The 27,387-nt window shown below is 40.1% G+C and overlaps 1 protein-coding gene across 16 annotated transcripts in view; it reads left to right on the forward strand.

Moving 5' to 3' along the window:
* The window catches only part of PLEKHB2 (pleckstrin homology domain containing B2), a 294,333-nt gene that overhangs the window by 136,775 nt on the left and 130,171 nt on the right, over window positions 1-27,387 (forward strand). For 3 of the 16 annotated variants that reach the window (XR_014080346.1, XR_014080348.1, XR_014080347.1), the window contains 2 exons: window positions 3,109-3,243; window positions 9,332-11,751. The exons of 6 other annotated variants lie outside the window; for them this stretch is intronic. Coding sequence is in view for 3 of the 10 variants with exons in the window: in XM_081583160.1 (XP_081439286.1) it covers window positions 3,109-3,206 (98 nt within the window). In the remaining 7 variants the exon portion in view is untranslated. Of the gene's footprint in view, window positions 1-3,108; window positions 3,244-8,720; window positions 11,752-27,387 lie in introns of those variants that run through there. 7 more of the 16 variants (XR_014080352.1, XR_014080351.1, XM_081583160.1 and 4 more) reach the window with 4 other exon arrangements.

The raw sequence follows: 27,387 nt of genomic DNA on the forward strand, positions 1-27,387 counted from the left end.
TGGTGGCAGAAAGCAAAAATGATTCCTAAGAGGCTTCAGAGTGGCAGACCCCTCAAGTCAAGGGTGGTAATTGAGAACACAATTGTATTTAAAATTGCTGCCTTGTGTTTCTGTTTATCCTCACACTGTGAAGCATCAAGGAATCACAGTTGGCCAGAAAGCATTTGGGTGTGCTCTACTCTGGGCTCCATCCACTAGTGGGGACCTTTTGTAGAAACTTCTCCTTGGCCATTGCTACAGTTCTTTTCTGGATAATTCACTTTGTTTGGGCAGTGCTTGCTGACTCCCTGTTAATTATACATTAAAAAGAGATGGAGACCAATTGATTTCTGTGTTAGACACTCTTGCTTCCATTGCAAAGTTACTTTAAAAGGCCATAAAACATTATCTTTTGATAGATCTTTGGAAGACAAGCATACAGGCAAATGTTATTTTCCTTTCTCAGTTATTAGTGCTGTTCTTAAATTGATCACCCACCAGGGCCCAATTCAACTTCTCTTAAACGTTTATTTGAGGTAATTAAACTTCTTCAAGGATTTTAACTGTGGGACACTTGCAACTTACCTTCATACTCAAACAAAAGCAAATTATTTTCTTTTGGATCACTCTGGTAAGTAATGTCAAATGAATATCAAAATACCACATTGAAAGGAATTTGGAAATATTTCAGATGGAGAATTTACATCTTTTTGGAATAAGATTAATAAGCTGAAAAATGAATCCATGTTCATTGGAGTTGTTGTTTGAACTGATTTTCAGAGAGCATCTCATAACCTAGGGAAAATTAAAGCACCTTCTTAATGAAGGAGACACAAGGTAATTTAGAGTCTTAATGGCCTTTTAAGCAAGGCCATTAGGAAATACTTATGTCCCTTGCCTATCAGTTGAAACTCTGTGTGTGTGTACAAAATGTATTTCCAAAACTCACCTTAAAAATAAACAATGTTATCACATTTCTGAGAACTCAAGTCACCTATTCAGAGGTTGATTCCTTTCTTCATCAAGGCCTCTTTTCCTTGGCATTACCAGGAAATGAAGTGTCCACACAAATTCTTCTTTCAGTGCAGGACTTTACGAAGTTGTATAATTCCCAATTTCTTGACAGAATTCTTTCCAGCCAGCATTGCACATTTCACTACTTCTTAAATAAAACATGTTGACCATAATTTAAAGTTTCCTATGTGATTCTAATAATCATTATTATCCATTTGACAAGTCTCAGTGTTCACTGAAGGCACAGTGCTGGCCCTGGACTGGACAGTGGGGCTGTTTGAGGAAAGCTGGAGACCAAGGCTGATTCAGGGGACCTCGCTGGTGGGACAGCTCCTAAACAAGCACCTATGTCAGTCTCAAGGTGACTACAGCTCCAGTGCCAGGCTAAGGAAGCTTCCTGGGAGGCTGTATGAAGCTTGAGTAGCTGTTAACCAAGTGGTCATCGGAGGCAGGTACTGACCCAGGAGGCCAGACCAGCAGAGTTCCTGTGGAGAAACTGCCTGGACACCTCTTTCCTAGTGAGCTCTGTGGAAGGGCTCCTCCTGGATGGATCTCTTTCAAAATAGTTCATGATTAAAAAGTAAGAAATAATTGTGCACCGGCCCCCATGGATAGTTTCCTAGGGGTTTCAGGTTAGTATTAGGACAGGAAAGTATTTAAGACATCCTGTTGGAAAGTAATTGGCTTGACTTTTTTTTAATCCAGAAAATTTCACACATATTCGGTCATTGACTGCCCCCTTGTCCACTGGCCATGCTGTGTTTTGGTATAATGTCATTATTTTTTGGTGAAATGTTCAGACAGCCTTGAGGAATAGAGGAAACCTAACAGTTTATACAGGGATGTTTCTCCACCTCACAGGAGGGCGTAAGGAATGCCCCACAGGGCCTCCCCATAACTCTGTTGGCTCTTGGCATGTCCTCTCTCCATCCCTGGGGTAGGGGTAGCGGTGGGGGCTGAGGTAGGGGCAGGAGTCTGGGAGAGATCCAGGCCTCTTCCTCAGGACAGAGCTTCTGCTCACAACTGATTGGCCAGGCTGTACCACATGACTTAACCTTGCCTGAACAGAGCCAGAGATGTTACTCTTTCAGGGTCATTTGCTACCCCCAGAGAAAGGGGAAAGGATTTGGGGTGGACAATTCCTTGTGCCTCACTCTAGTTTTAGGCAGTGAGAGAGCTGAGGTAAAGGAGCATCCTGGGAAGTTGGAGGGGTGAATCAGGGAGAATCTTGCATGATTTGGGCTAAGAAACTTACTTTTTCCTGTAGCCAGCAGTTGTCAAACTGGCTCTTATAGATGATAGGTTTCTGCAGAGATGCCTTGCACATGTGGCAAAAGATTGATTTGAATTACTTTTTTAAAATGTAAGTTTCAGGTGTATAGCACTGTAATTTGACATCTGTGTACACTGCACAGTGATCACCACCACAAGTCTAGTTATCATCCATCACCATACATAGAGTTGATCATCTTCACTCATTTTTTCCCATTCTCCTTCCTCTCTGTAACCACTAATCTGATCTCTGGATCTAGGAGTTTTTGTTTTGTTTGCTTGTTTTTTAGATTCCACATATGAGTGAAATCATGTGAGTTACTTAAAAAAGAATTTAAAATGACTTGAAAAGCTACTTAAGTGTGTGGTATATCTTATGTTTCTTTATTCACAGGCAAGAGGCGCTGACTTTGCATATAAACAGAATGCTTGCATTGCTGGTTGCCTATGGCAGTGATTTTGTTTTGTTTTTTCCTTGGTGGATATATTTATTTTATTTTTTTAAACATTTTATTTCGTATTAGAGTATAGCCAATTAACAATGTTGTGATAGTTTCAGGTGGACAGCAAGAGGACTCAGTCATGCGTATACATGTATCCATTCTCCCCCAAACTCCCCTCCCATCCAGGCGGCCACATAACATTGAGCTGAGTTCTCTGTGCTGTACAGTAGATCCTTGTTGGTTATCCACTTTAAATATAGCAGTGTGTATATGATAGTAATTTAAAACTTTTATTTAAAGTAGCAAAATCTCCTTTCAAACCAAAGATGCCACTGTGCTGACTGATAGAAGGCATATTTTAAAAAATACATTGATTTGATAAATTTTATCTTTTATACAGTTGATGACTTAGGGAGAGAAAAAGTAGAACTATATGGAAGGAAGATAAAACAGGGCAGTGGACCCGTAGCTGCAATGGTGTTTGGTGATAGTGGCTGAAGGTGAAGGTAAAGATGAAATGAAAGAACAATTTGAGGTAAGTTTTGACTTCATAGCCCTTTGGTTCTAGTTGATCGATTGGATGTGGGCAAAGAGGTTGGGAAAGAGAAAACTGGGATGACTCTTGGGATTTTGGCTTCAGCAGCTAGGTAGATTCTGGTACTAATTATTGAGATGAAGGGTGGGACACTCTTACTTTACTAAGGCAGGTTGAAGGACATCACTGATCATATGAGCTGTCAGGCATTCGTGGGAGGTAATTGTGAGGAGTGGCAGAGAATAGAACACCAACGTAAGTCTCATAAGAAATTATGACAAACAGGACAGCCAAGGAAGCTCAATGTAACTATGGCTACAAACGGAATAATGTCTGTTTAGTAATAGTGGGATGATGGATAAGAATTGTAGCTTCGATTACAATTTATATCAGTAGAGCCCCAAATCCACCATAGTTTGTAGACACTTGCTGGCTACCTGACCGTCTTTGAGATTTTTTTTTTTCTAAGTAATGGAATTAGTTAATTCTCTATTATGAAAATTGGTGTGTTCCTTTGGGTCTTGCTTTCTTTTTTTGCCCTCAAATTTTGGTGACAAGGATGAGAATGAGCCTTTCCATGGGGCAAAGTCTCATTCATTGTTGGAGGGTTTGTGGTCACATTTAATCAGGTAAAGGGCCCTGACTGTTTGCCAAAAAATCTTTCTTCAAGATTTTGGCTCAGTAAACATACATCACTTTATCAATTTCACTGTTGTAGCTTACAGTAAAGAAAAATCATGGTCATCTATGAAATAATATCTTCTCTCTAGCTCTAATACAGGGAATAGAGCTTATAATTAGAGAATTAGAAAAACAGGGACTAATAAGAGAGGGACATTTTGCTTCTAGTACCCCATCAGTTCAGTTCAGTCACTCAGTCGTGTCCTACTCTTTGACCCCATGAACCGCAGCACGCCAGGCCTCCCTATCCATCACCAACTCCTGGAGTCCACCCAAACCCATGTCCATTGAGTCGGTGATACCATCCAACCATCTCATCCTCTGTCGTCCACTTCTCCTCCTGTCCCCAATCCTTCCCAGCGTCAGGGTCTTCTCAAATGAGTCAGCTCTTCGCATCAGGTGGCCAAAGTATTGGAATTTCAGCTTCAACATCAGTCCTTCCAACGAACACCCAGGACTGATCTCCTTTAGGATGGACTGGTTGAATCTCCTTGCAGTCCAAGGGACTCTCAAGAGTCTTCTCCAACACCACAGTTCAAAAGCATCAATTCTTCTGTGCTCAGCTTTCTTTATAGTCCAACTCTCACATCCATACATGACTACTGGAAAAACCATAGCCTTGACTAGACGGACCTTTGCTGACAAAGTAATGTTTCTAGTACCCCATATTACCTGTGAAAAAGGAAGAAAAATTTGATAAAGGTCAACTGTATAGATTTATATAAGATATGAGAAAAATACATATGTTTTTGTTTTCGCTGACACCTAAAGTACCAACCATGCCACTAACCTAATGTCTTTATTCAGGTGGGCTAAATATTTTTCTATAATGGACTTATATTCAGCTTGCCTCAGTCTGCCTTTAGCAAAGGAATCAAGGTGTTTCTTTGTGTTTACATAGGGAGACTTTCAATATTTGTAGTGATGAATCACCATGAATTCAAGTCTTTGTCTAATATATTCTCTAGGTGTTTACAAGAGAACTCAAATAATTCTTTTACTTTGGGGGTCTGTGCTATTATAGTAATTCACTATGACTCATTGATAGCTAACACTTTCTGTGCCTGTAAAGAAGATACTTGAGCTTTACTAAAATTTTAGCCTCTCAAGGACATAAGCTGTCCTAGATAATTTACAGTATTGTCACACTGATGTCAAGTATTTGGGATATTTGTTACTAGTTGTTGAGTGGAAAACAGTTCCACCCCCAAGCCAACCTATTTTACAAATGAGATGACCCACCATGAGGAGCAACTCCACCACGCTGAGGATCCCTGCCTTCTCTGAGAGGCTCAGCTGCTCACAGAAGTGGTGCAGCAAGCATCGCTCATGCTTATTTACTGTGGCCCAAAGAAATAAAGGTTTCCAACTTTGCAAGTACTGTTTTCACACTTGTGTTAGGAGCTCCTCATTGACAAACTGTTCTATCTTTCAGTAGAAGAACAGGGGGCTGTTGGTGGTATGCTTACTCAAAATTTATGCTTACCCAAATTAACCACTTGTCTACCTGTGAATCTGTACACCTCACACCATAATCTTCCAGCCGAAACCACACAACTCATCTCAAGAGTTAATGAAGCTCAAGTTGTTTATGTCTCAGCACAGAAGGAATTCAGTGAGAGGCAGTGTTAGGTAAGAAGTAGATTTATTAATACAGGATGCTTGTGAAGGATATAAGCAGGCAAGGTGGCTCTTCCCTGAGAACTAAGTAGGCTACATTTTTGTAATCAAAGGAAAAGTGAGGAAGGAGAGAAGACTGCATTCATCCTCTTCCTCTATAAAGATATTGCTAGAAAATGGGGCACAAGAGGATGGTCATGTCTTAACCCTAGTGAGTCCCTGGGATGGGCTGCCAAGTGAGGGTCCTTGGCTTCACACAGGAAAGAATTCAGGAGTGAACCAGAGTAAAATGAAATCAGAGTTACACATTCCATAGGCAGAGAGAGAGCACCCTTGAAGTGTGGGGGAGGTTAGTCTTTTTAAAGGATTTTCTTTCTTTCTTTTTATTTTGGCTGCCCTGGGTCATCGTTGCTTTGCTTGGGCTTTCTTTAGTTGTGGTGAACTTTGTTGTGTTGCGCAGGTTTCTCATTGCAGTGGCTTCTCTTGTGGTGGAGCCTAGTCTCCAGGTGCATGGGCTTCAGTAGTTGCAGCTGTTGGGCTCTAGATTGCAGGGGTAGCAGCTGTGGCATGTGGACCATGTGAATTCTTCCCAGACTAGGGATCAAACCTGTGTTCCCTACACTGGCAGATGGATTCTTATCCACTGTGCCACCAACGAAGTCCTGGGGATTAGTTTTTGTAGGCTGGATAATTCCACAGGTTAAGGAGTGAGAGGATTATTACGACTATTTTGGGGAAGGGTGGGGATTTCTAGGATTTGGGCCACGGTTCACTTTTTGGCCTTTTATGGTCGGCCTCAGAACTGTCCATGGCACATGCAGGTGTGTTATTTAGCTAATGTATTATGATGATCATATAAATGAGGCTCAAGGTCCACTGGAAGCTAAACCTTCTGCCATCTTGGACCTAGTAAGTTCTAACCAGTTTATGTTGTATCCACAATGGCTACGCCATTCTTTTAAAGGTTGTGCCCTGCCCCTTCCCCTCCTGTCTCACCTGCATGTGCTCTGGATACTGGGTTGTTCAGGAGTCATACCAGCAGTGCTTCTGCTTGAAAAGTGCCTGGTTGTGATTCTGGGACATTGACTTCCTCATGTGAATCTAGGCCTTACTGGAGTTTTCCACATTCCTATGACACTTGTCAATGGGCTGCAGGCCTTATTGTCTAATCCTATGATATGCTAGGCAAGGGTGAACTCCGGAACCCAGCCACCCTGTTGCTAGATCCTGAGCAGATGGGTGAATATGACCACCTCACAGCTGCAGAGGAAAACTCTCAGTTTTGGTCTGATTCATCTCACATTCTTATTCCTAATGTTGACTTATATTGTTCACTGATGGAGCCTATGTGAGAGACACACAGGAAAATGCAAGTGTCATATGTAATAGTCAGTTCTCAGAGGACTTTAGAGGCTTATGTTCTCCCAAACATAAAACCAGCCCAAGCCCTGGAACTCACAGCTTTTAGATGAGTTGTTAAATTAGCCACTGGTCTTAATGGGAATATCTATACTGACAGTAAATATGTGTTTGGGTGTGTCATGCTATGAGGCAAATGAAAAAAAGAAAATGTTTTCTAACATTAATGGGAACTAAAATATCACAAGGGAGACTAATTGCTGACTTGCTAAAGTCATTACAAGTTCACCACCTCATTTCTGTAATTCATTCTGGCTCAGTGGAGGCTGGGGGTGGGGGTGGGATGTGGAGGCACTGAAGCCGTTGAAGCCTGCAGGGTGGAGCAGGCTGCGTTTAGGCTGGGCAGTGAGGACAGGAACAGGGATAAATGGAATAAATATAAAGAAAGTACTTGGTGCTGACTAGAAGGTTAAGGAGACAGAAGGAAGTATAACAGGAAGGGAGACCCCTTCCAGGACCCAAGAGTGACACTTGGAAATGAATTGTTTGAGGAGACACACGTGCTGACAAAGCTAGACTTCATTGGGAAGGGGTGCCTGGGCAGAGAGCAGGGTAAGGGAACCCAGGAGAACTGCTCTGCCATGTGGCTTGCAGTTTCAGGTCTTACGATGATAGGATTAGTTTTTGGGTTGTCTCTGGCCAATTACTCTGACTCAGTGGTACATGCAGTATTCAGTCAAGATGAAGTCAAGGTGAAGGACAATCCAAGATGGGTTCTGGAAGGACATATGGACTGGCATCTCCTCTCTCCTTTAGACCTTTCCTGAATTCTGGTTGGTGGTGGCTTGTTAGTTCTGTGTTCTTTACCAGAATCTCCTGTAGTCAAATAACATGCAAATTGCTGCTGTGGTGCTTGGCCAGGGTGGGTGGTTTCAGTCAGTGTTTCCCTTAACAGAAGCATCTAGGAAAGCGCCTAGACTTTTGGAAGGGGCAGCGGGGTGAATAGTTGTGACTTTCACCATTTATGGAAATAATGGATGAGGGTGCAGGTTTGTAGGACTCATTTTTGGTCACAGTGAATTTAAGGTGGTTATGTAAATAAATGTTGACGTCACTCTGGTTGATAATAGAAGTTGGGTGTGTTGCGGTAGAGGGAAATGTTGGGTCCCAGGACTTGCCCCACCAGCGAGGATTGCCAAGTGAGGCTCCTTGTCTTCCCGCAGGAGAGAATTCAAGAGTGAGCCAAAGTAAACTGACAGCAGGTTTATTTAGAGAGATGCATAGACCAAACGTGGTCCTTCTCAGAAAGTGAGAGTGGCCCCAGGGCCTGGGGTTGTTGGTTTTTACGGGCTGAGTGATTTCATATGCTAATGAGTGGGAGGAATATTCTTGCTATTTGGGGAAGAGTTGGGGTTCAGAGGAATTGGGTCATTGCCCACTTTTCGGTCTTTTATGGTTGGCTTGTGACATGTCATGGAGTAAAGGGGAGTGATTTGTAGCATTATTATGAAGATATAATGAGCTAAAGATCAAGGACCAGGCCATCCTCACAGTCACTTGATTTCAGCAGGTTCCAGCTGGTTTTCAATGCATCCTAGCAGTGGTGCCCTTCTTCATGTATCTAGCAGCTATGTCCTGCCCTCTCCCTCCTGTCTCTGATGGAAAAGAATATTGTGGGCTGGGTGGAAAAATCTCACACAATATAGCTAGGGGATAAAACACTTGAGATTTAGGGCATTATTTAGCTGAATGCTGTTAATCCAAATGAAACAAATGTTTTCTTTGTTTTTTTTTTGTTGTTGTTATGAGGGATTTAGAAAATGGTTGGAGATCTGAGATCTGCATGGGAAATGAGGAACTGGCCGACTCTACCACATGCTTTTGTTTGTTGACCACAAAGCATGTGAGGTGAAGAAGATGGCTCCTGCTGTCCTCACAAGAGAACCAAATGCCAGGGAAAGCCAAGCAGAAGAAGATAAAATATTATGGGTTAGGCAGATATTGTGGGGCATGAAATGGTATTTTAGGGGGTATTTATAATTTTCTTTGGAGGAAGATACTTTCATCCAGGACTTCAAAAATTAGTCCTGAAGCAATTTTTCAACTATAATGAGTACATGTAGTCAAAGATAGTAGGGTACACAAGGAAATACAATACCATGAATGAAAATTAGGAGCATCATCCCATCACTCTGAGAAATTAACAATGGACTCAAAGACCCAGGTATTAAAATCATCAGACATAAAATATAAAACAACTCTGCTTACTCTGTTTAATAAATTAAAGACATGCTTGGAAATATCTGCAGGGAGCAGAAAGTTATTTAGAAAATTTGAAAAAAATAATAGCAGAGCCTCTAGCAATAATCAAGATTAAAATTTCATCTGATGTCTCTTGACCTACTTGTTCCTGTAACATTCTGTTTAGGAGCCCTGAGCTACCATGTAAGAAGGCCAGCTAGCCTGAGGACGACTTGCTGAAGAGACCATATGTAGACACTTTGATCAACAGTCTCAGTTGAGCCTGGTCTTCCAGCCATCCCCCCAAGGTGGCCCACTGTGAGTGAACTGGTCTTGTACCTCCAAGACAAACCTATTTATCAGCTGAGCATTGCTAAGTAAGCAGAACAGCTTACTCAGAACAGCCCAGCTGAGCCCTGTCAGAATTCCTGACTCATAAATCATGGCATAAATGAAAATAACTCAAGTTAATGCCTCACAAAAGAAAGTGAACATGGGTTTGGGTAGACTCCGGGAGCTGGTGATGGACAGAGAGGCCTGGCATGCTGCAATTCATGGGGTCGCAAAGAGTTGGACACGACTGAGCGACTGAACTGAACTGAACTGAAACTGCCAAAATGGCCAGCTGTGCAATGGGACTCAATCAGATATCAAGCAGAGGTACTAGCAGCATCTCTGTGTGAGTTTTGATGAAGTTACAAGTTTGAAGATGATGCCACCTATTGGCTAAAGAAGTCAAATATTCGTGACTATTATGATAATTACTGTGAAGGTCACGATGAAAAGACTGACATGCAAGCTTGTTGAATGAATGCCAGTGATTTGCAAGAGAGCCAGGAGACAGTGAAGAAGCACCATTACAAGAAATTCCCAATTTCCAGCACACTTTTTGCACAGAGGATGATGTAACATGGGTAAAACAAAGGTGGACAACCTGAGTCAAAAAGTGACATGGGTGTGGAATCTGAGTATAAAAAAAGTTTTAAGACAACTTTAGCCAATATATTTTGCTTAATTTTTCTTTTCAATGTATGCACCAGGATAAAATGTGATAAAATCTATGTTCATATAAGCCATCTGTTCTTTCAATAAGTATAAAATAAAAATTCTATTCAAGAAGGTGTCAGTTGACACTGGAGACACAAGTTTGATCCATGGGTTGGGAAGATCCCCTGGAGGAGGAAATGGCAACCCACTCCAGTATTCTTGTCTGAAAAATTCCATGGACAGAGGAGCATAAATAATGACACATTTCATAATCAACAGAGTTTTAGATGTTATGAAATATGATAAATTGTTTAGAGATTCATATCCCATTCATATTTAGTTTTTAGTGAAAAAACGAAACACAAGCAAGGAATTGACGATCATAAAATTCATATGAGCACCTTTGATGTGGGACAAGGGTCAGGAAAAGACTTGTGGACTTCTGAATGGCTGTAGTGTCCTTTGTTTTTAGCTGGGTGTGGTTGGGTATTCATTTTACTATTTGGTGAATTGTAAATGTATGTTTTATGTTCTTTTCTATTTAAGTTATTTTCATGATAAAAAACTTAAATTATAAACTCAGTTGTAAAGTTGGGTATCCCTTAGCATTCAGTGGGGATCCTGTTCCCTGAGGAAATTGTTTATATTCAAAAATGCGACAGCTTGGGTGCAGCAAGCAAGGTATATGTTTCTTGCCTGCCAGAAAGATGCCAACTCTTGGCCAAGGTGAACTGTGCAGAATAGCAGTCACTGATTTTGTTACTGAATGCAAATTCATGTGCCTGACACACAGTGAGGCCAAGCAAGCTGAAACATTACAGTTTGGAGAAGAGAAAGGTTTATTGCAAGGCCATAAAAGAAGAAACGTGGCTTGTGCCCAACAAGCCTGAACTTCTTGAAGGGTACAGCATTTTAAAGGCAACACGAGTGAGGGGTGTGGTTAAGTTATTGCAAACTTACTGGCGTAGGAATCCTTTGTTCTTTCAGCTGTCTACGTAGGTCAGTCACAATGTTCGTATAAACCTCCAATAAGACAAATGTTATTCTCTGTTCTGTAACTTTTAAAAATCTCATATGAATGGACTCTTTTAAAGTTCAGATTCTTGAGATTAAGCTACCCTGTATATTTCAGGCTAGAGGCAACATTCTTTTACAAACAGTGCAGAGCCAGCATGACTAAGCACAGGCAACAGAACATAAAGTTTAAAGGAAAAGGAAAAGATCTAATATGGAGTCAGATTTGTTCTTCCCTATTACAGTGTTACCCTCCCTGGGTGGCAGATCCCAATTTGCTGAGAAGGAACTGGCCAGTTGGTGGCTGCCTTCAAGTCTGGATTTGGCACTTTTTTCCAGAAAGGATAATTTTTTTTCTTGGGTCCATCAGTGGAGAAATGAATTTCTTTTCAAATTCTAGGGAAATCTATATAAATGGCAGTGAGAAACATGGCAGTGAACTACAGAAATCAGCAAGGTCAAGGGGTGGGGTGCTGGTTGTAAAATATAAACCTTGTGAGAGGAGAAATAAGATTTCTAGGGAACAAAGTGAGGTTTGGAGACAAAAAGCATTTAACTCATCAGTCATTCACTGTAGTTTCTCTGGGTGTGGAAGATAATAAGAAAGGGAAAATAAGAGAGGTCCTGTATTTAAGCAATTTGGAAACAGAAATGCAAATGTCAGGGACTTGAGCATAGAAGAATATGAAGCGTAGAATCCTATGGGATGGATGCTCCAGAGATACATCTCTTCCTAGGAGGAGGGTGAAGATCATCTTTGTGGGGGCAGAAGACAGTGGATGGCTTTCCTTTTAGATGCTTTGGGGACATCTGTCCCCAAGGGTGGTGTACTCCAAGTCATGGCCTTGGAGAGAGCAGGAGGAGAACTCTTATTGTTCCTTTAGGTGTGTCTGTGCTGTGCAAGTGTTATCTGCATGTTCATGTCTGGACACAGTCCTTTCTAAACTCCTGCATGTGGACTGATTTTATTAACTACTCTAAGATCTGAGTCCTCAAAGTATAGACCTAGTTGTTAGGCACACAGGGAACAAAGAAGGCACCAATCACTGATCCCCTAATCTCCAACTGATGGTGCCTTCATCCCTGGGTGAGGTGGCCAGGCTGGGCCTCAGCAGCCTGGTCAGGCACCAAGGGGCACCTGTCTGAGGCTTGTCTGAGGCCATGGCTATCCTTCTGCCCTGTGTTCATCACTGTGGTCAGACACAAGGTTAAGCTCCAGTGCTCCCAGAGTGGCAACAAAAGAAGTGGGATTTTCATTTTATCGGCTTTATCTTATGCAGTGAAATACAGTTTAATAACACAAACCAAAAAAGGAAGCTTCTGCTCATTAGTATGGGGTTTTTGCTGCTCCCTTTCCACAAAACAATAAATCCAATCTTAACATTTTCAACTTTCTCTTGAGTCTCATTCTCTTTTCCCAAAGTGAGATAATTGTAACAATATTCTTAAAGAAATTCTGTGTATGTGTGTAGCTTCCCCTTTTCCAGTTGGTATTAAACTTACTTGGTAAAAGAGACAGCTTGGAGACAACTCGTAATACTTAATATGTGGTGAAATGAGGGGGACTGCTTACCATAACAGGTAAATAGACAGCAGTTAATACTCTGATAATTTTAGTGTCGTATTTGAATTGTTTAACTGAGAGGTGTGTGTGTATGTGCACACGTGTGCACACAAGTGTATGTGCTCATGTACACATGTAATGTGCTCAGTTGTGTTTGATTCTTTGCAGCCCCAAGGACTGTAGCCTGCCAGGCTCCTCTGCCCATGAAATTTTTCAGGCAAGACTACTGGAAAGTCATAGTCACTCAGTCATGTCTGACTCTTTGCGACCCCATGGACTACATAGTCCATGGAATTCTCCAGGCCAGAATACTGGAGTGGGTAGCCTTTCCTTTCTCCCGGGGACCTTCCCAACCCAGGGATCGAACCCAGGTCTCCCTCATTGTAGGTGGATTCTTTACCAACTGAGCCATAAGGGAATACTGGAGTGGGGTGCCATTTCCTACTCAGGGGAGCATCCTGACCCAGGGATCGAACTTGTGTCTCTTATCTCCTCCAATGGCAAGTGAATTCTTTATCACTAGTGCCACTTGGGTAGCCCATGTAATAGGGAAAAACAAATCTGATTCCTTACAACATGTTTCTTTTACTCTAACTTTGTATGCTATTGTTTTTGTTACAAATTAAGAATGTTGTCTATAGCCTGAAATATACAGGGTAGCTCATTTTTAAGGCTCTGGCCTTTAAAAGTGTAAGACTTTTCCATTCATATAGTGATAAAAAGTTGAGGAACAGAGAATAACACTTGTCTTGTTGGAGGTTCAAGGAACATTCATGACCTGACCCACATGGACAGCAGCAAGAACAAAGGATTCTGACACCAAGTAGTTTGAACAACCAACCACATCCCCTCCCCTTTTAGTATAAAAGAAGCCTGAATCCACACTTCACATACTTGGAGGATGCACATACCTCAAGAATAAACCGAAGTCTTAAGAGACATCTTTCTTGGGAAGTCCTCTGTTCTGTTGTAAAGGATGAGGTATGAGCATCAAACCTCATTGGAATTTTCCCAGTAGAGATATTTTGGAAAAATTCTCCTTTTAATGGAGTTTCTTCAAGCTTTTGAACTCTGTGGAATTGAAACATTTAAAATTAAAGAATGAATTTGGGAATATAAATGAGGAAGACTTCATATAATTCTATTGGTTATATTTTTTGGTTTGAGAATTTTTTTTGACCTAATAACCTTACTTTGATTCTAGAAAGATATTTATAAGTAAATTCAGTTTGGCTATTTCAGTGTCTTAGCATACTTCATAAAATCAAAGCAAACATCACATTTATTCATTTTCCCACCACCCCCTTCAATATCCTCTCTGAGTATTTTGGACAGTCTTCAAAATACCTCTTAGTTCCTCTGTAATAGTAAACTCCTAATACATCCAATTTGAATCTTCTTTCCTCCCTTGTTTCCCCATACCCTGGAACTTCAACCAGGTTTGGAAGCCTGAAATGGGGGCAGAGCCTAGGAGGCCATCTTCACTATTATCCTGATGGCTGCCTTGCTCTCAGCCTTGCTCTTGGTGTTGGCTTGTGTGATTAATACTTGGAAACCAGTTAGGTAATCTGAACGTGGATGTGGTCCAGAAAGCTTTAGAATTTGTGGTACAGCTGAGTTGTTCATGGCTTCTTAGAAAACTCATAGGGAAAGAGGGTCCCCAAGAGGTATGGCCAACTGCTTGGTACCCTGGTAATTATTGAGATGTTTTGAATGTATAGAGGTGACCTCAAACTTTGTTTTCATGCTCTGTGGTAGGCATGCAGCACCTGCAGATGGAAACTTGAGGATGGAATGAAAGTGTGATATGTTTCTTTTTTTTTTTTTTTTTTAATAAATGTATTTATTTTAGTTGGGGGCTAATTACTTTACAATATTGTAGTGGATTTTGCCATACATTGACATGAATCAGCCAAGTGTGATATGTTTCATGCATTCAAAAAACTCACATGTATGCCCTTTCAGGCCAGGCCCCCACAGATCTGCCAGATGCTCAGTCCTTACAAATGACAACCATGACACAGGGTGTCAACACCAGGCCTGGGCTGCTCTTCAAGAGTAATTCTTCTTTATGTTGTCTAAGGTGGCAGACGTAGCTATTTGTGTTTCTAGTATCTGTTACCCTTCTTCCTTTGTAACAGAATCTTGGTTTTGTTAATATGCCTGAATAAAACCCTCACTTCCCTAACTCTTGTGCAACTCCTACTGCCAGGTGATGCAGTCTTGCTGGAGTTACAATCTGATGGTTTCCAGTAAAGCTTTTGCTTTTATGACCTGGGGGTATTCTTTCTCTGCTTCCCTCTTGTTAGCAGACAAAGATGTGGCCAGAGGAATAGCTATTTATGGCCAGAAGTGGGGGCATGCACCTGCCTAGGACTTCCTCCTTTGGGATTTATTGTTAGAAATAAGTAACCCTTTATGTTTAAGCTACTGTGATTTGAGTTTTCTTTGGCTTATGGCTGAATATGATCCTGGGTGTCACTCAGTTTTTATCAGTTAAGATAAAACCTGCTGTTACAATAGGTAAACCTCAGCTTCTGGGTGGCTTGGCTAAACTCTTTAGCACTGTGTTCTTTGCTAATATAAAGTTCAGTCAATTCATGGAGGGTAAGGGTGGATGGCACTTTGTGTCATTATCCACTGACCCAGGCTGGACTCAGCTCCTGGGATGCCCTTGGCATTGACATCTGGCTGCAGACAGTGGAGAAGAGCACACATCACCTCCATTCACATTCCATGTCACACAGCATAAACTACAAAGGCTTCTGGGAAATGTATTTCTTATTTGTGCCCAGGAGGGAAGGGAAAGGGTTTGGTAAACAGCTCACTGGCCTCCACCATAGTGTTGCTGTGAGAAATGAGGGCTCAAATGCATGATGGCACTTGGTTTTCACAACGTAAGGTGTCCTGACTGCAGTGAGGTAGATTTTTCTTCAGCTCATGCTCCCACCTAGACAGAACATCTGTCTTTTCTCTACCTACTGAATCAAAGGGACTGTCTTTCTCAGGGCAGAGCCAAATTCCCAGCTTGCATGAAATGAGATCTTTCTCTCCAGTGGTGAATAATGTGATGTCTAAAGACATCAGCAAGGTGTTCTCTACATCCAATTGAATCTTGCTCTCTGGTTGGGGCTATGAGCTGAGCTGAAGGACACTGACAAAACTCCATGCCCAGGTTTTTTTTTTTTTTTTTTAGTACAAGTAGATGCTGACTCGTTTTTGATGAAGATCAGATTTTTAGACACTTGCTTCAGTTTATAAGAGTTTCCTCAGGACTTCCCTGGTGGTCCAGTAGTTAAGAATATGCCTAGCAATGCAGGGAATGTGGGTTTGATCCCTGGTCAGGGAACTAAAATCTCACATAGCAACTAAGCACATAGCAAAGCAGGGAAAGTGGGTTTGATCCCTGGTCAGGAAACTAAGATCTCACATAGCAACTAAGATCACACTGCAACTACTGAGCACACATGCTCTGGAGCCAGGTGCCAAAACTAGAAAGTCTGTATGCTGCAATGAAAGATACCACATGACACAACAAAGATCTCATGTGCTGCAACTAAGACCCGGTGCAGAAAAACTAACAAACAAAGAGTGTCCTCAAGCACACCTATGGTCAATTAATCTTCAACAAAGGAGGCAAGAATATACAATGGAGAAAACACAGTCTTTTTAGCAAGTGGTGTTGGGAAAGCTGCACAGCTGCATGCAAATAAGTGGAATTAGAACACTCCCTCACACCATACACAAAAATAAACTGAAAATGGCTTAGAGACTTACACGTAAGACATGACATCATAACATTTTTAAAGGTGAATATAGGCAAAACATTTTCTGACATAAATTGTACCAATGCTTTCTTAGGTCAATCACTCAAGGCAAAAGAAATAAAACAAAAATAGGCAAATGGACTTAATCAAACTTATAAGTTTTTGCACAACACAGGAAACCATAAACAAAACAAAAAGACAATTTATGGAGTGGGAAAAAAACCTTGCAAATCATGTGACAAACAAGGAATTAATTTCTCAAGTATGCAAACAACTCATACAGCTCAATATCAAAAAAACAACCTATTCAAAAAATGGGCAAAGACCTAAATAGACATTTCATCAAAGAAGAGATTCAATGGCCAACAGGTACATGAAAAGACGCTCAACATTGCTAATTATTGTTGTTGTTTAGTCGCTAAGGGGTGTCCAATTCTTTTGTGATCCTATGGATTGTGGCCCAACAGGCTCCTTGGTCCATGGGATTTCCCAGGCAAGATCCCAGGGGATCTTCCTGACCCAGTGATCGAACCCATGTCTCCTGCATTGGCAGACAGATCCTTTACCACTGAGCCACCAGCCTTGTATAACTCAATGAAACTGTGAGCCATGCTGTGTAGGGCCGCCAAAGACAGATGGGTCATGGCAGAGAGTTCTGACAAAATGTGGTCCACTGGAGAAGGGAATGGCAAACCACTTCAGCACTTCAGCATTCTTGCCTTGAGAACCCCATGAACAGTATGAAAAGGCAAAAAGATATGACACTGGAAGAAGAACTCCCCAGGTTGGTAGATGTCCAATATGCTACTCGAGAAGAGTGGAGAAATAACTCCAGAAAGAATGAAGAGACGGAGCCAAAGCATAAACCATGCCCAGTTGTGGAGGTGTTTGGTGATGGAAGTATCCGATGCTGTAAAGAACAATATTGCATAGGAACCTGGAATGTTGGTCTATGAATCAAGGTAAATTGGAAGTGGTCAAACAGGAGATGGCAAGAGTGAACATCGACAGTTTAAGAATCAGTGAACTAACATGGACCAGAATGGGTGAATTTAATTTAGATGACCATTATATCTATACTGTGGGCAAGAATCCCTTAGAAGAAATGAGCTAGCTCTCATAGTCAACAAAAGAGTCCAAAATGCAGTACTTGGATGCAGTCTCAGAAATGACAGAATGATCTTTGTTAATTTCCAAGGCAAACCATTCGATATCACAGTAATCCAAGTCTGTGCCCCAACCAGTAATGCTGAAGAAGCTGAAGTTGAATGGTTCTATGAAGACCTACAAGACCTTTTAGAACTAACACCAAAAAAGAAAAAAAAAAAAAGATGTCCTTTTTATCATAGGGGACTGAAATGCAAAAGTAGGAAGTCAAGAGACACCTGGTTTAACAGGCAAGTTTGGCCTTGGAGTACAAAATGAAGCAGAGCAAAGGCTAGCATAGTTTTGCCAAGAGAAAGCACTGGTCATAGCAAACACCCTCTTCTAACAACACAACAGACAATTCTACACATGGACATCACCAGATAGTCAATACAGAAATCAGATTGATTACATTATATTCTTTGCAGTCGAAGATGGAGTGCTCTATACAGTCAGCAAAAACAAGACCAAGAGCTAACTGTGGATCAGATCATGAACTCCTTATTGCCAAATTCAGACTTAAATTGAAGAAAGTAAGGAAAACCACTAGACCATTCAGGTATGACCTAAATAAAATCCCTTACGATTATACAGTGGAAATGACAAATAGATTCATAGGATTAAATCTGATAGACAGAGTGCCTGAAGAACTATGGATGGAGGTTCATGACATTATACAGAAGGCAGTGATCAAGACCGTCCCCAAGGAAAAAAAAACTGCAAAAAGGCAAAATGGTTGTCTGAGGAGGCCTTAAAAATAGCTGAGAAGAGAAGAGAAGTGAAAGGCAAAGGACAAAAGTAAAGATATATTCATCTGAATGCAGAGTTCCAAAGAATAGCAAGGAGAGATAAGAATGACCCTCCTCAGTGATCAATGCAAAGAAATAGAAAAAACAATAGAATGAGAAAGACTAGAGATCTCTTCAAGAAAGTTAGAGATACCAAGGGAACATTTTATGCAAAGATGGGCACAATAAAGAACAGAAATGGTCAAGACATAACAGAAGCAGAAGATACTAAGAGATGGCAAGAATACACAGAAGAACTATACAAAAAAGATCTTCATGACCCAGATAACCACGATGGTGTGATCACTCACCTAGAGCCAGAAAACCTGGAATGTGGAGGCAAGTGGGCCTTAGGAAGAATCACTATGGAAAAAACTAGTGGAGATGATGGAATTTCCAGTGATTTATTTCAAATCCTAAAAGATGATGCTGTGAAAGTGCCGCACTCATTATGCTAGCAAATTTGGAAAACTCAGCACTGGCCATATGACTGGAAAAGGTCAGTTTTCATTCCAATCCCAAAGAAGGGCAATGCCAAAGAGTGTTCAAACTACCACATAATTGCTCTCATCTCACACACTAGCAAAATAATGCTCAAAATTCTCCAAGCCAGGCTACAACAGTACATGAACTATGAACTTCCAGATGTTCAAGCTGGATTTAGAAAAGGCAGAGGAACCAGAGATCAAATTGCCAACATCCATTGGATCATCAAAAAAGTAAGAGAGTTCCAGAAAAACATCTACTTCTGCTTAATGATTATGCCAAAGCCCTTGACTGCGTGGGTCACAACAAACTGTGGGAAATTCTTCAAAGATGGGCATACCAGACCACCTTACCTGCCTCTTGAGAAATCTGTATGCAGGTCAAGAAGCCACAGTTAGAACTGGACATAAAACAACAGACTGGTTCCAAATTGGGAAAGGAGTATTTCAAAGCTGTGTTTTGTCACCCTGCTTGTTTAACTTCTATGCAGAGTACATCATGAGAAAAGCTGGGCTAGATGAAGCACAAGCTGGAGTCAAGGTTTTTGGTAGGAATATCAATAACCTCAGATACGCAGATGACACCACCCTTATGGCAGAAAGTGACGAAGAACTGAAGAGCCTCTTGATGAAAGTGAAAGAGGAGAGTGAACAAGTTGGCTTAGAACTCAACATTCAGAAAACTAAGATCATGGCATCTGGTCCCATTACTTCATGGTAAATAGATGGGAAAACAATGCAGACAGTGAGAGACTTTATTTTCTTGGGCTCCAAAATCATTGCAGATGGTGGCTGCAGCCATGAAATTAAAAGACACTTGCTCCTTGGAAAAAAAGCTATAACAAACCTAGATAGCATAGTAAAAAGCAGAGATGTTACTTTACCTACAAAAGTCCATCTAGTCAAAGCTATGGTTTTTCCAGTAGTCATGTATGGATGTGAGAGTTGGGCTATAAAGAAAGCTGAGCACTGAAGAATTGATGCTTTTGAACTGTTGTGTTGGAGAAGGCTTCTGAGAGTCCCTTGGACTGCAAAGAGATCAAACCAGTCAATCCTAAAGGAAATCAGTCCTGAATATTCATTGGATGGACTGTTGCTGAAGTTAAACTGCAATACTTTGGCCACCTGATGTGAAGAACTGATTTATTGGAAAAGACCTTGATGCTGGTAAAGTGTGAAGGCAGGAGGAGAAGAGGATGACAGAGGAAGAAATGGTTGGAAGGGATCACCGACTCGATGGACATGAGTTTGAGCAATCTCCAGGTGTTGGTGATGGACAGGGAAGCCTGGCATGCTGCAGTTCATGGAGTTGCAAAATGTTGGACACGACTGAGTGACTCAACTGCACTGTGTTGCTAACGAGTGATGTGCATCTTTTTATATGCATTTTGGCCACCTCTAAATCTTCTTTGGAAAACTGCCTATTCAAATCCTCTGCCTACTTTTTAATTGGGTTTGGTTTTTCTTGATGCTGTTGTATGAGTTCTTTATATATTCTGGATATGAACCTTTTATCAGACATATAATTTGCAAATATCTTCATCTATTTGATAGGTGGCTTTTGCATTTTGTAGTTTCCTTCACTGTGCAAGAGATTTTAGTTTGATACAATCCAATTTGTTTATTTTTGCTTTTGTTTCTCTTGCCTGAGGTGACAGATATAGTAAAATATCAATAAGACCAATGGCCAAGAATGTACTGCTTGTGTTTTCTTCTGAGTTTTATGATTTCTGGTCTTACACTTAAGTCTTTACATCCTTTTGAGTTTACCTTTGCATACCATGTGAGAAAATAGTCCAGTTTGATTCTTTTTCGTGTAGCTGTCCAATTTTCCCAATATTATTTATAAAAAGAGGTTGTCTTTTCCCTATTGTAGGTTCTTGCCTCCTTTGTCATGGATTACTATAGAATCATAGGTTTACTTCTGACCATCTCAGTCTAATGACCTTCTTATTTAGTTAATTTTACAATTGTTTAGGTGTATGCTTTTAAATGTCAAGGCATTTGTGAAATTTTCCTCTTTCTTCCTCTTCTTGATATATAGTTTCATAACTTTGTGTTCAGAAAAGATATCTGATATAATTTCTATCTTCTTGGATTTGATGACACTTATTTTGTTGCCTAACATACAATATATTCTAGGAAACATTTCATGTACATTTGAGAAGAATGTTTTTTTCTACTGCTGTTGTAACAACAGTAATCCAAAAGCAGTATATGCCTATTAAGTTCATTTGTTCTATGGTGTTGTTTAGATCTATTGTTTCCTTTTTTCTCTGTTGAGCATAAAATTTTAAAGTCCTCAATTGTTACTATGTTGCTGTTTATTTTTTCTTTTAGTTTTGTTGTATTTTATTTCTAATTTAGGTGAGCTGATGTTGAGTACATAAATACTTATGATTGTTTTATACACTTTATGAATTTAATCCTTATCATTATATAATGACTTTCTTTGTCTCTTGTTACCATGATTATTTATTTTTTGACCATTTTTATCTATAAGTCTATTTTGTATGGTTTATGTATATACTTCTTCTGCTTTATTTTAACTTCAAATTCCCTGAAATATCCTTTTCCACCCCTTCATTTTAGTGTAGGTGACTCCTTAAAGCTAATACAAGTCTTTTGTGGGCAGCACGTCATTTGACTTTTTTTTTAATTTATTTTTTATTGAAAGAAATTACATTACAGAATTTTGTAGTTTTCTAATAAAGCTCAAATATTTCAAATCCTGAAAGATAATGCTGTGAAAGTGCTGCACTCAATATGCCAGCAAATCTGGAAAACTCAGCAGTGGCCACAGGATTGGAAAAGGTCAGTTTTCATTCCAATCCCAAAGAAAGGCAATGCTGAAGAAAGCTCAAACTATCGCACAATTGCACTCATCTCACATGCTAGTAAAGTAATGCTCAAAATTCTCCAAGGCAGGCTTCAGCAATACGTGAACCGTGAACTTCCAGATGTTCAAGCTGGTTTTAGGAAAGGCAGGGGAACCAGAGATCAAGTTGCCAACATCTGCTGGATCATCGAAAAAGCAAGAGAGTTCCAGAAAAATATTTATTTCTGCTTTATTGACTACGCCAAAGCCTTTGACCTTGTGGATCACAATAAACTGTGGAAAATTCTGAAAGAGATGGGAATACCAGGCCATCTGACCTGTCTCTTGAGAAACCTGTATGCAGGTCAGGAAGCAACAGTTAGAACTGGATGTGGAACAACAGATTGGTTTCAAATAGGAAAAGGAGTACATCATGGCTGTATACTGTCACCCTGCTTATTTAACTTATATGCAGAGTACATCATGAGAAACGCTGGGCTGGAAGAAACACAAGCTGGAATCAAGATTGCAGGGAGAAATATCAATAACCTCAGATATGCAGATGACACCACCCTTATGGCAGAAAGTGAAGAAGAACTAAAGAGCCTCTTGATGAAAGTGAAAGAGGAGAGTGAAAAGTTGGCTTAAAGCTCAACATTCAGAAAACTAAGATCATGGCATCTGGTCCCATCACTTCATGAGAAATAGATGGGGAAACAGTGGAAACAGTGTCAGACTTTATTTTTGGGGGCTCCAAAATCACTGCAAATGGTGATTGCAGCCATGAAATTAAAAGACGCTTACTCCTTGGAAGGAAGGTTATGACCAACCTAGATAACACATTGAAAAGCAGAGACGTTACTCTGCCAACAAAGGTCCGTCTAGTCAAGGCTATGGTTTTTCCAGTAGTCATGTATGGATGTGAGATTTGGACAGTGAAGAAAGCTGAGCACCGAAGAATTGATGCTTTTGAACTGTGGTGTTGGAGAAGACTCTTGAGAGTCCCTTGGACTGCAAGGAGATTCAACCAGTCCATCCGAAAGGAGATCAGTCCTGGGTGTTCATTGGAAGGACTGATGTTGAAGCTGAAACTCCAATACTTTGGCCACTTCATGCGGAGAATTGACTCATTGGAAAAGACCCTAATGCTGGGAATGATTGGGGACAGGAGGAGAAGGGCGACAGAGGATGAGATGGCTGGATGGCATCACCGACTCGATGGACATGGGTTTGTGTAGACTCTGGGAGTTGGTGATGGACAGGGGGGCCTGGCGTGCTGCAATTCATGGAGTCACAGAGTCAGACACAACTGAGCGACTGAACTGAACTGAATAAATCTCAACGTGAATCAGCCATAGGTATACATATATCGCCTCCCTTTTGAACCTGCCTCCCATCTCCCTCCCCATCCTGCCCTCTAGGTTGATACAGAGCCCCCGTTTGAGTTTCCTGAGCAGTACAACAAATTCCCATTGGCTATCTATTTTACATATGGTAATATAAGTTTCCATGTTACTCGTTCCATAGATCTCACCCTCTCCTCCCCTCTCCCTATGTCCATAAGTCTCTTCTCTATGTCTGTTTCTCCATTTCTTCCCTGTAAATAAATTCTTCAGTACCATTTTTCTAGATTCCGTATATATATATGTTAGAATGTGATACTTATCTTTCTCTTTCTGATTTACTTCACTCTATACATAGGTTTTAGGTTCATCCACCTCATCAGAACTGACTCGAATTCATTCCTTTTTATGGCTGAGTAATATTCTGTTGTGTATATGTACTACAACACTATCCAGTCATCTGTCGATGGGCATCTAGGTTGCTTCCATGTTCTAGCTATTGTAAATAATGCTACAATGAACAGTGGGATACATGTGTCTTTTCAGTTTTGGTTTCCTCAGGGTATATGCCTAGGAGTGGGACTGCTGGGTCGTATGGTCATTTTATTCCTATTTTTTCAAGAAATCTCCATACTGTCTTCCATAGTGGCTGTATCAACTTACATTCTCACCAACAGTGCAAAAGCGTTCCCTTTTTTCCACACCCTCTCCAGCATTTATTGCTTGTAGACTTTTGGATAACAGCCATTCTGACTGGTGTGAAATGGTACCTCATTGTAGTTTTGATTTTCAGTTCTCTAATGAGTGATGCATCTTTTCATGTGTTTGTTAGCTATCTCTATGTCTTCTTTGGAGAAATGTCTGTTTAGGTCTTTTTCCCACCTTTTGATTGGGTTGTTTGCTTTTCTGGTATTGAGTTGTATGAGCTGCTTGCATATTTTGGAAATTAATCCTTTGTCAGTTGTTCCCTTTGCTATTATTTTCTCCCATTCTAAGGGTTGCCTTTTCATTGTGCTTCTAGTTTCCTTTGCTGTGCAAAAGCTTTTAAGTTTAACCAGGTCCCACTTGTTTACTTTTGTTTTTATTTCCATTACTCTAGGAAGTGGGTCATAGAGGATCTTGCTTTGATTTATGTCATTGAGTGTTCTGCCTATGTTTTTCTCTAGGAGTTTTATAGTTTTTGGTCTTACATTAAGGTCTTTAATCCATTTTGAGCTTATCTTTGTGTATGGTGTTAGGAATTGTTATAATTTCATTCTTTTACATGTAGCTGTCCTGTTTTTCCAGCACCATTCTGTCTTTGCTCCATTGTATTTCTTGCCTCCTTTGTCAAAATTAAGGTACCCATAAGTGCATGGGTTTATCTCTGAGCTTTCTATTTTGTTCCATTTAGGGTTTTCCATGTACAGTATCATGTCATCTGCAAACAGTGAGAACTTTACTTCTTCTTTCCTGATCTTGATTCCTTTTATTTCTTTTTCTTCTCTGATCACTGTAGCTAGGACTTCCAGAACTATGTTGAATAATAGTGATGAAAGTGGACACCGTTGTCTTGTTCCTGATCTTAGGAGGAATGTTTTCAGTTTTCCACTGATGAGGATAATGTTTGCTGTAAGTTTATCATATACGGCTTTTACTATGTTGAGGTGGGTTCCTTCTATTCTCATTTTTTGAAGAGTTTTTAAATCATATATGGGTGATGAATTTTGTCAAAGGCGTTTTCTGCGTTATTGAGATGATCATATGATTTTTATCTTTCAATTTGTTAATATGTTGTATCACATTGATTGATTTCTGTATCTTGATGAATCCTTGCATACCTGGACTACACCCAACTTGATCATGGTGTATGAGGTTTTTGATGTGTTGCTGAATTCTGTTTGCTAAAATTCTGATGAGGATTTTTGCATCTATGTTCATCAGTGATATTGGCTTGCAGTTTTCTTTTTATTGTGCTGTCTTTGTCTGGTTTGGTATCAGGGTGATGGTGGTCTCATAGAATGAGTTCGGAAGTGTTCCTTCCTCTGCAATTTTTTGAAAGAGTTTTAGAAGGATAGGCCTTAGCTCTTCTCTAAATATTTGATAGAATTCTCCTGTGAAGCCATCTGTTCCTGGGTTTTTGGGTTTTTTTGGAAGATTTTTGATCATAGCTTCAATCTCAGTGCTTGTAATCGGGTTGTTCATAGTTTCTATTTCTTCCTGGTTCAGTTCTGGAAAATTGAACTTTTCTAACAATCTGTCCACTTCATTTTATTGCCATATTTATTGTTCATAATATCTCTTATAATCCTTTGTATTTCTGCATTGTCTGTTGTAACCTCTCCTTTTTCCTTTCTTTTTTTTTTTTACATTTATTTATTTATTTATTTTTTAATAAATTTATTTATTTTAGTTGGGGGCTAATTACTTTACAATATTGTAGTAGTGGTTTTCGCCATACATTGACATGAATCAGCCATGGGTTTACATGTGTTCCCCATTCTGAACCCCCCTCCCACCTCCCTCCCCATCCCATCCCTCTGGGTCATCCCATTGCCCCAGCCATGAGCATTTTGTCTCATGCATTGAACCTGGAATGGTGTTATGTTTCACATATGATAATATACATGTTTCAATGCTATTGTCCCAGAACGTCCCACCCTCACCTTCTCCCTCAGAGTTCTTAAGACTGTTCTGTGCATCTGTGTCTCTTATTCTGTCTCGCTTATAGGGTTATCATTACCATCTTTCAAATTCCATATATATGCATTAGTATACTGTATTGGTGTTTTTCTTTCTGGCTTACTTCACTCTGTATAATGGGCTCCAGTTTCATCCATCTCAATAGAACCGATTCAAATGTATTCTTTTTAATGGCTGAGTAATATTCCATTGTGTATATGTACCAGAGCTTCCTTATCCATTCGTCTGCTGATGGACATCTAGGTTGCTTCCATGTCCTGGCTATTGTAAACAGTGTTGCGATGAACATTGGGGTACATGCGTCTCTTTCAATTCTGGTTTCCTCGGTGTGTATGGCCAGCAGTGGGATTGCTGGGTCAAATGGCAGTTCTATTCCCAGTTTTTTAAGGAATCTCCACACTGTTCTCCATAGTGGCTGTATTTGCATTTCTCTAATAATGAGTGATGCATCTTTTCATGTGTTTGTTAGCAATCTGTATGTCTTCTTTGGAGAAATGTCTGTTTAGTTCCTTGGCCCATTTTTTAATTGGGTCGTTTATTTTTCTGGAATTCAGCTGCAGTAGTTGCTTGTATATTTTTGAGATTAATTGTTTGTTGCTTCGTTTGCTATTATTTTCTCCCATTCTGAAGGCTGTCTTTTCACCTTGCTTGTAGTTTCCTTTGTTGTGCAAAAGCTTTTAATTTTAATTAGGTCCCATTTCTTTATTTTTGCTTTTATTTCTAATATTCTGGGAGGTGGGTCATAGAGGATCCTGCTGTGATTTATATCGGAGAGTGTTTTGCCTATGTTTTCCTGTAGGAGTTTTATAGTTTCTGGTCTTATGTTTAGATCTTTAATCCATTTTGAGTTTATTTTTGTGTATGGTGTTAGAAAGTGTTCTAGTTTCATTCTTTTGCAAGTGGTTAACCAGTTTTCCCAGCACCACTTGTTAAAGAGATTGTCTTTTCTCCATTGTATATTCTTGCCTCCTTTGTCAAATATAAGGTGTCCATAGGTGCGTGGGTTTATCTCTGGGCTTTCTATTTTGTTCCATTGATCTATATTTCTATCTTTGTGCCAGTACCATACTGTCTTGATGACTGTGGCCTTGTAGTAGAGCCTGAAGTCAGGCAGGTTGATTCCTCCAGTTCCCTTCTTTCTCAAGATTGTTTTGGCTATTCGAGGTTTCTTATATTTCCATAAAAATTGTGAAATGATTTGTTCTAGTTCTGTGAAAAATACTGGTGGTAGCTTGATAGGGATTGCATTGAATCTATAGATTGCTTTGGGTAGTATACTCTCACTATATTGATTCTTCCGATCCATGAACACAGTATATTTCTCGATCTATTTGTGTCATCTTTGATTTCTTTCATCAGTGTTTTATAGTTTTCTGCATATAGGCTTTTTGTTTCTTTAGGTAGATTTGTTCCTAAGTATTTTATTCTTTTCTTTGCAATGGAATTGTTTCCTTAATTTCTCTTTCTGTTTTCTCATTGTTAGTGTGTAGGAATGCAAGGGATTTCTGTGTATTAATTCTGTATCCTGCAGCTTTACTCTCTTCATTGATTAGCTCTAGTAATTTTCTGGTGGTGTCTTTAGGGTTTTCTATGTAGAGGATCATGTCATCTGCAAACAGTGAGAGTTTTGCTTCTTGTTTTCCCGTCTG

The sequence above is a fragment of the Giraffa tippelskirchi genome, chromosome 3 (assembly GCF_054371585.1).
Source record: "Giraffa tippelskirchi isolate mGirTip1 chromosome 3, T2T-mGirTip1v1.2.pri, whole genome shotgun sequence".
NCBI lineage: Eukaryota > Metazoa > Chordata > Mammalia > Artiodactyla > Giraffidae > Giraffa > Giraffa tippelskirchi.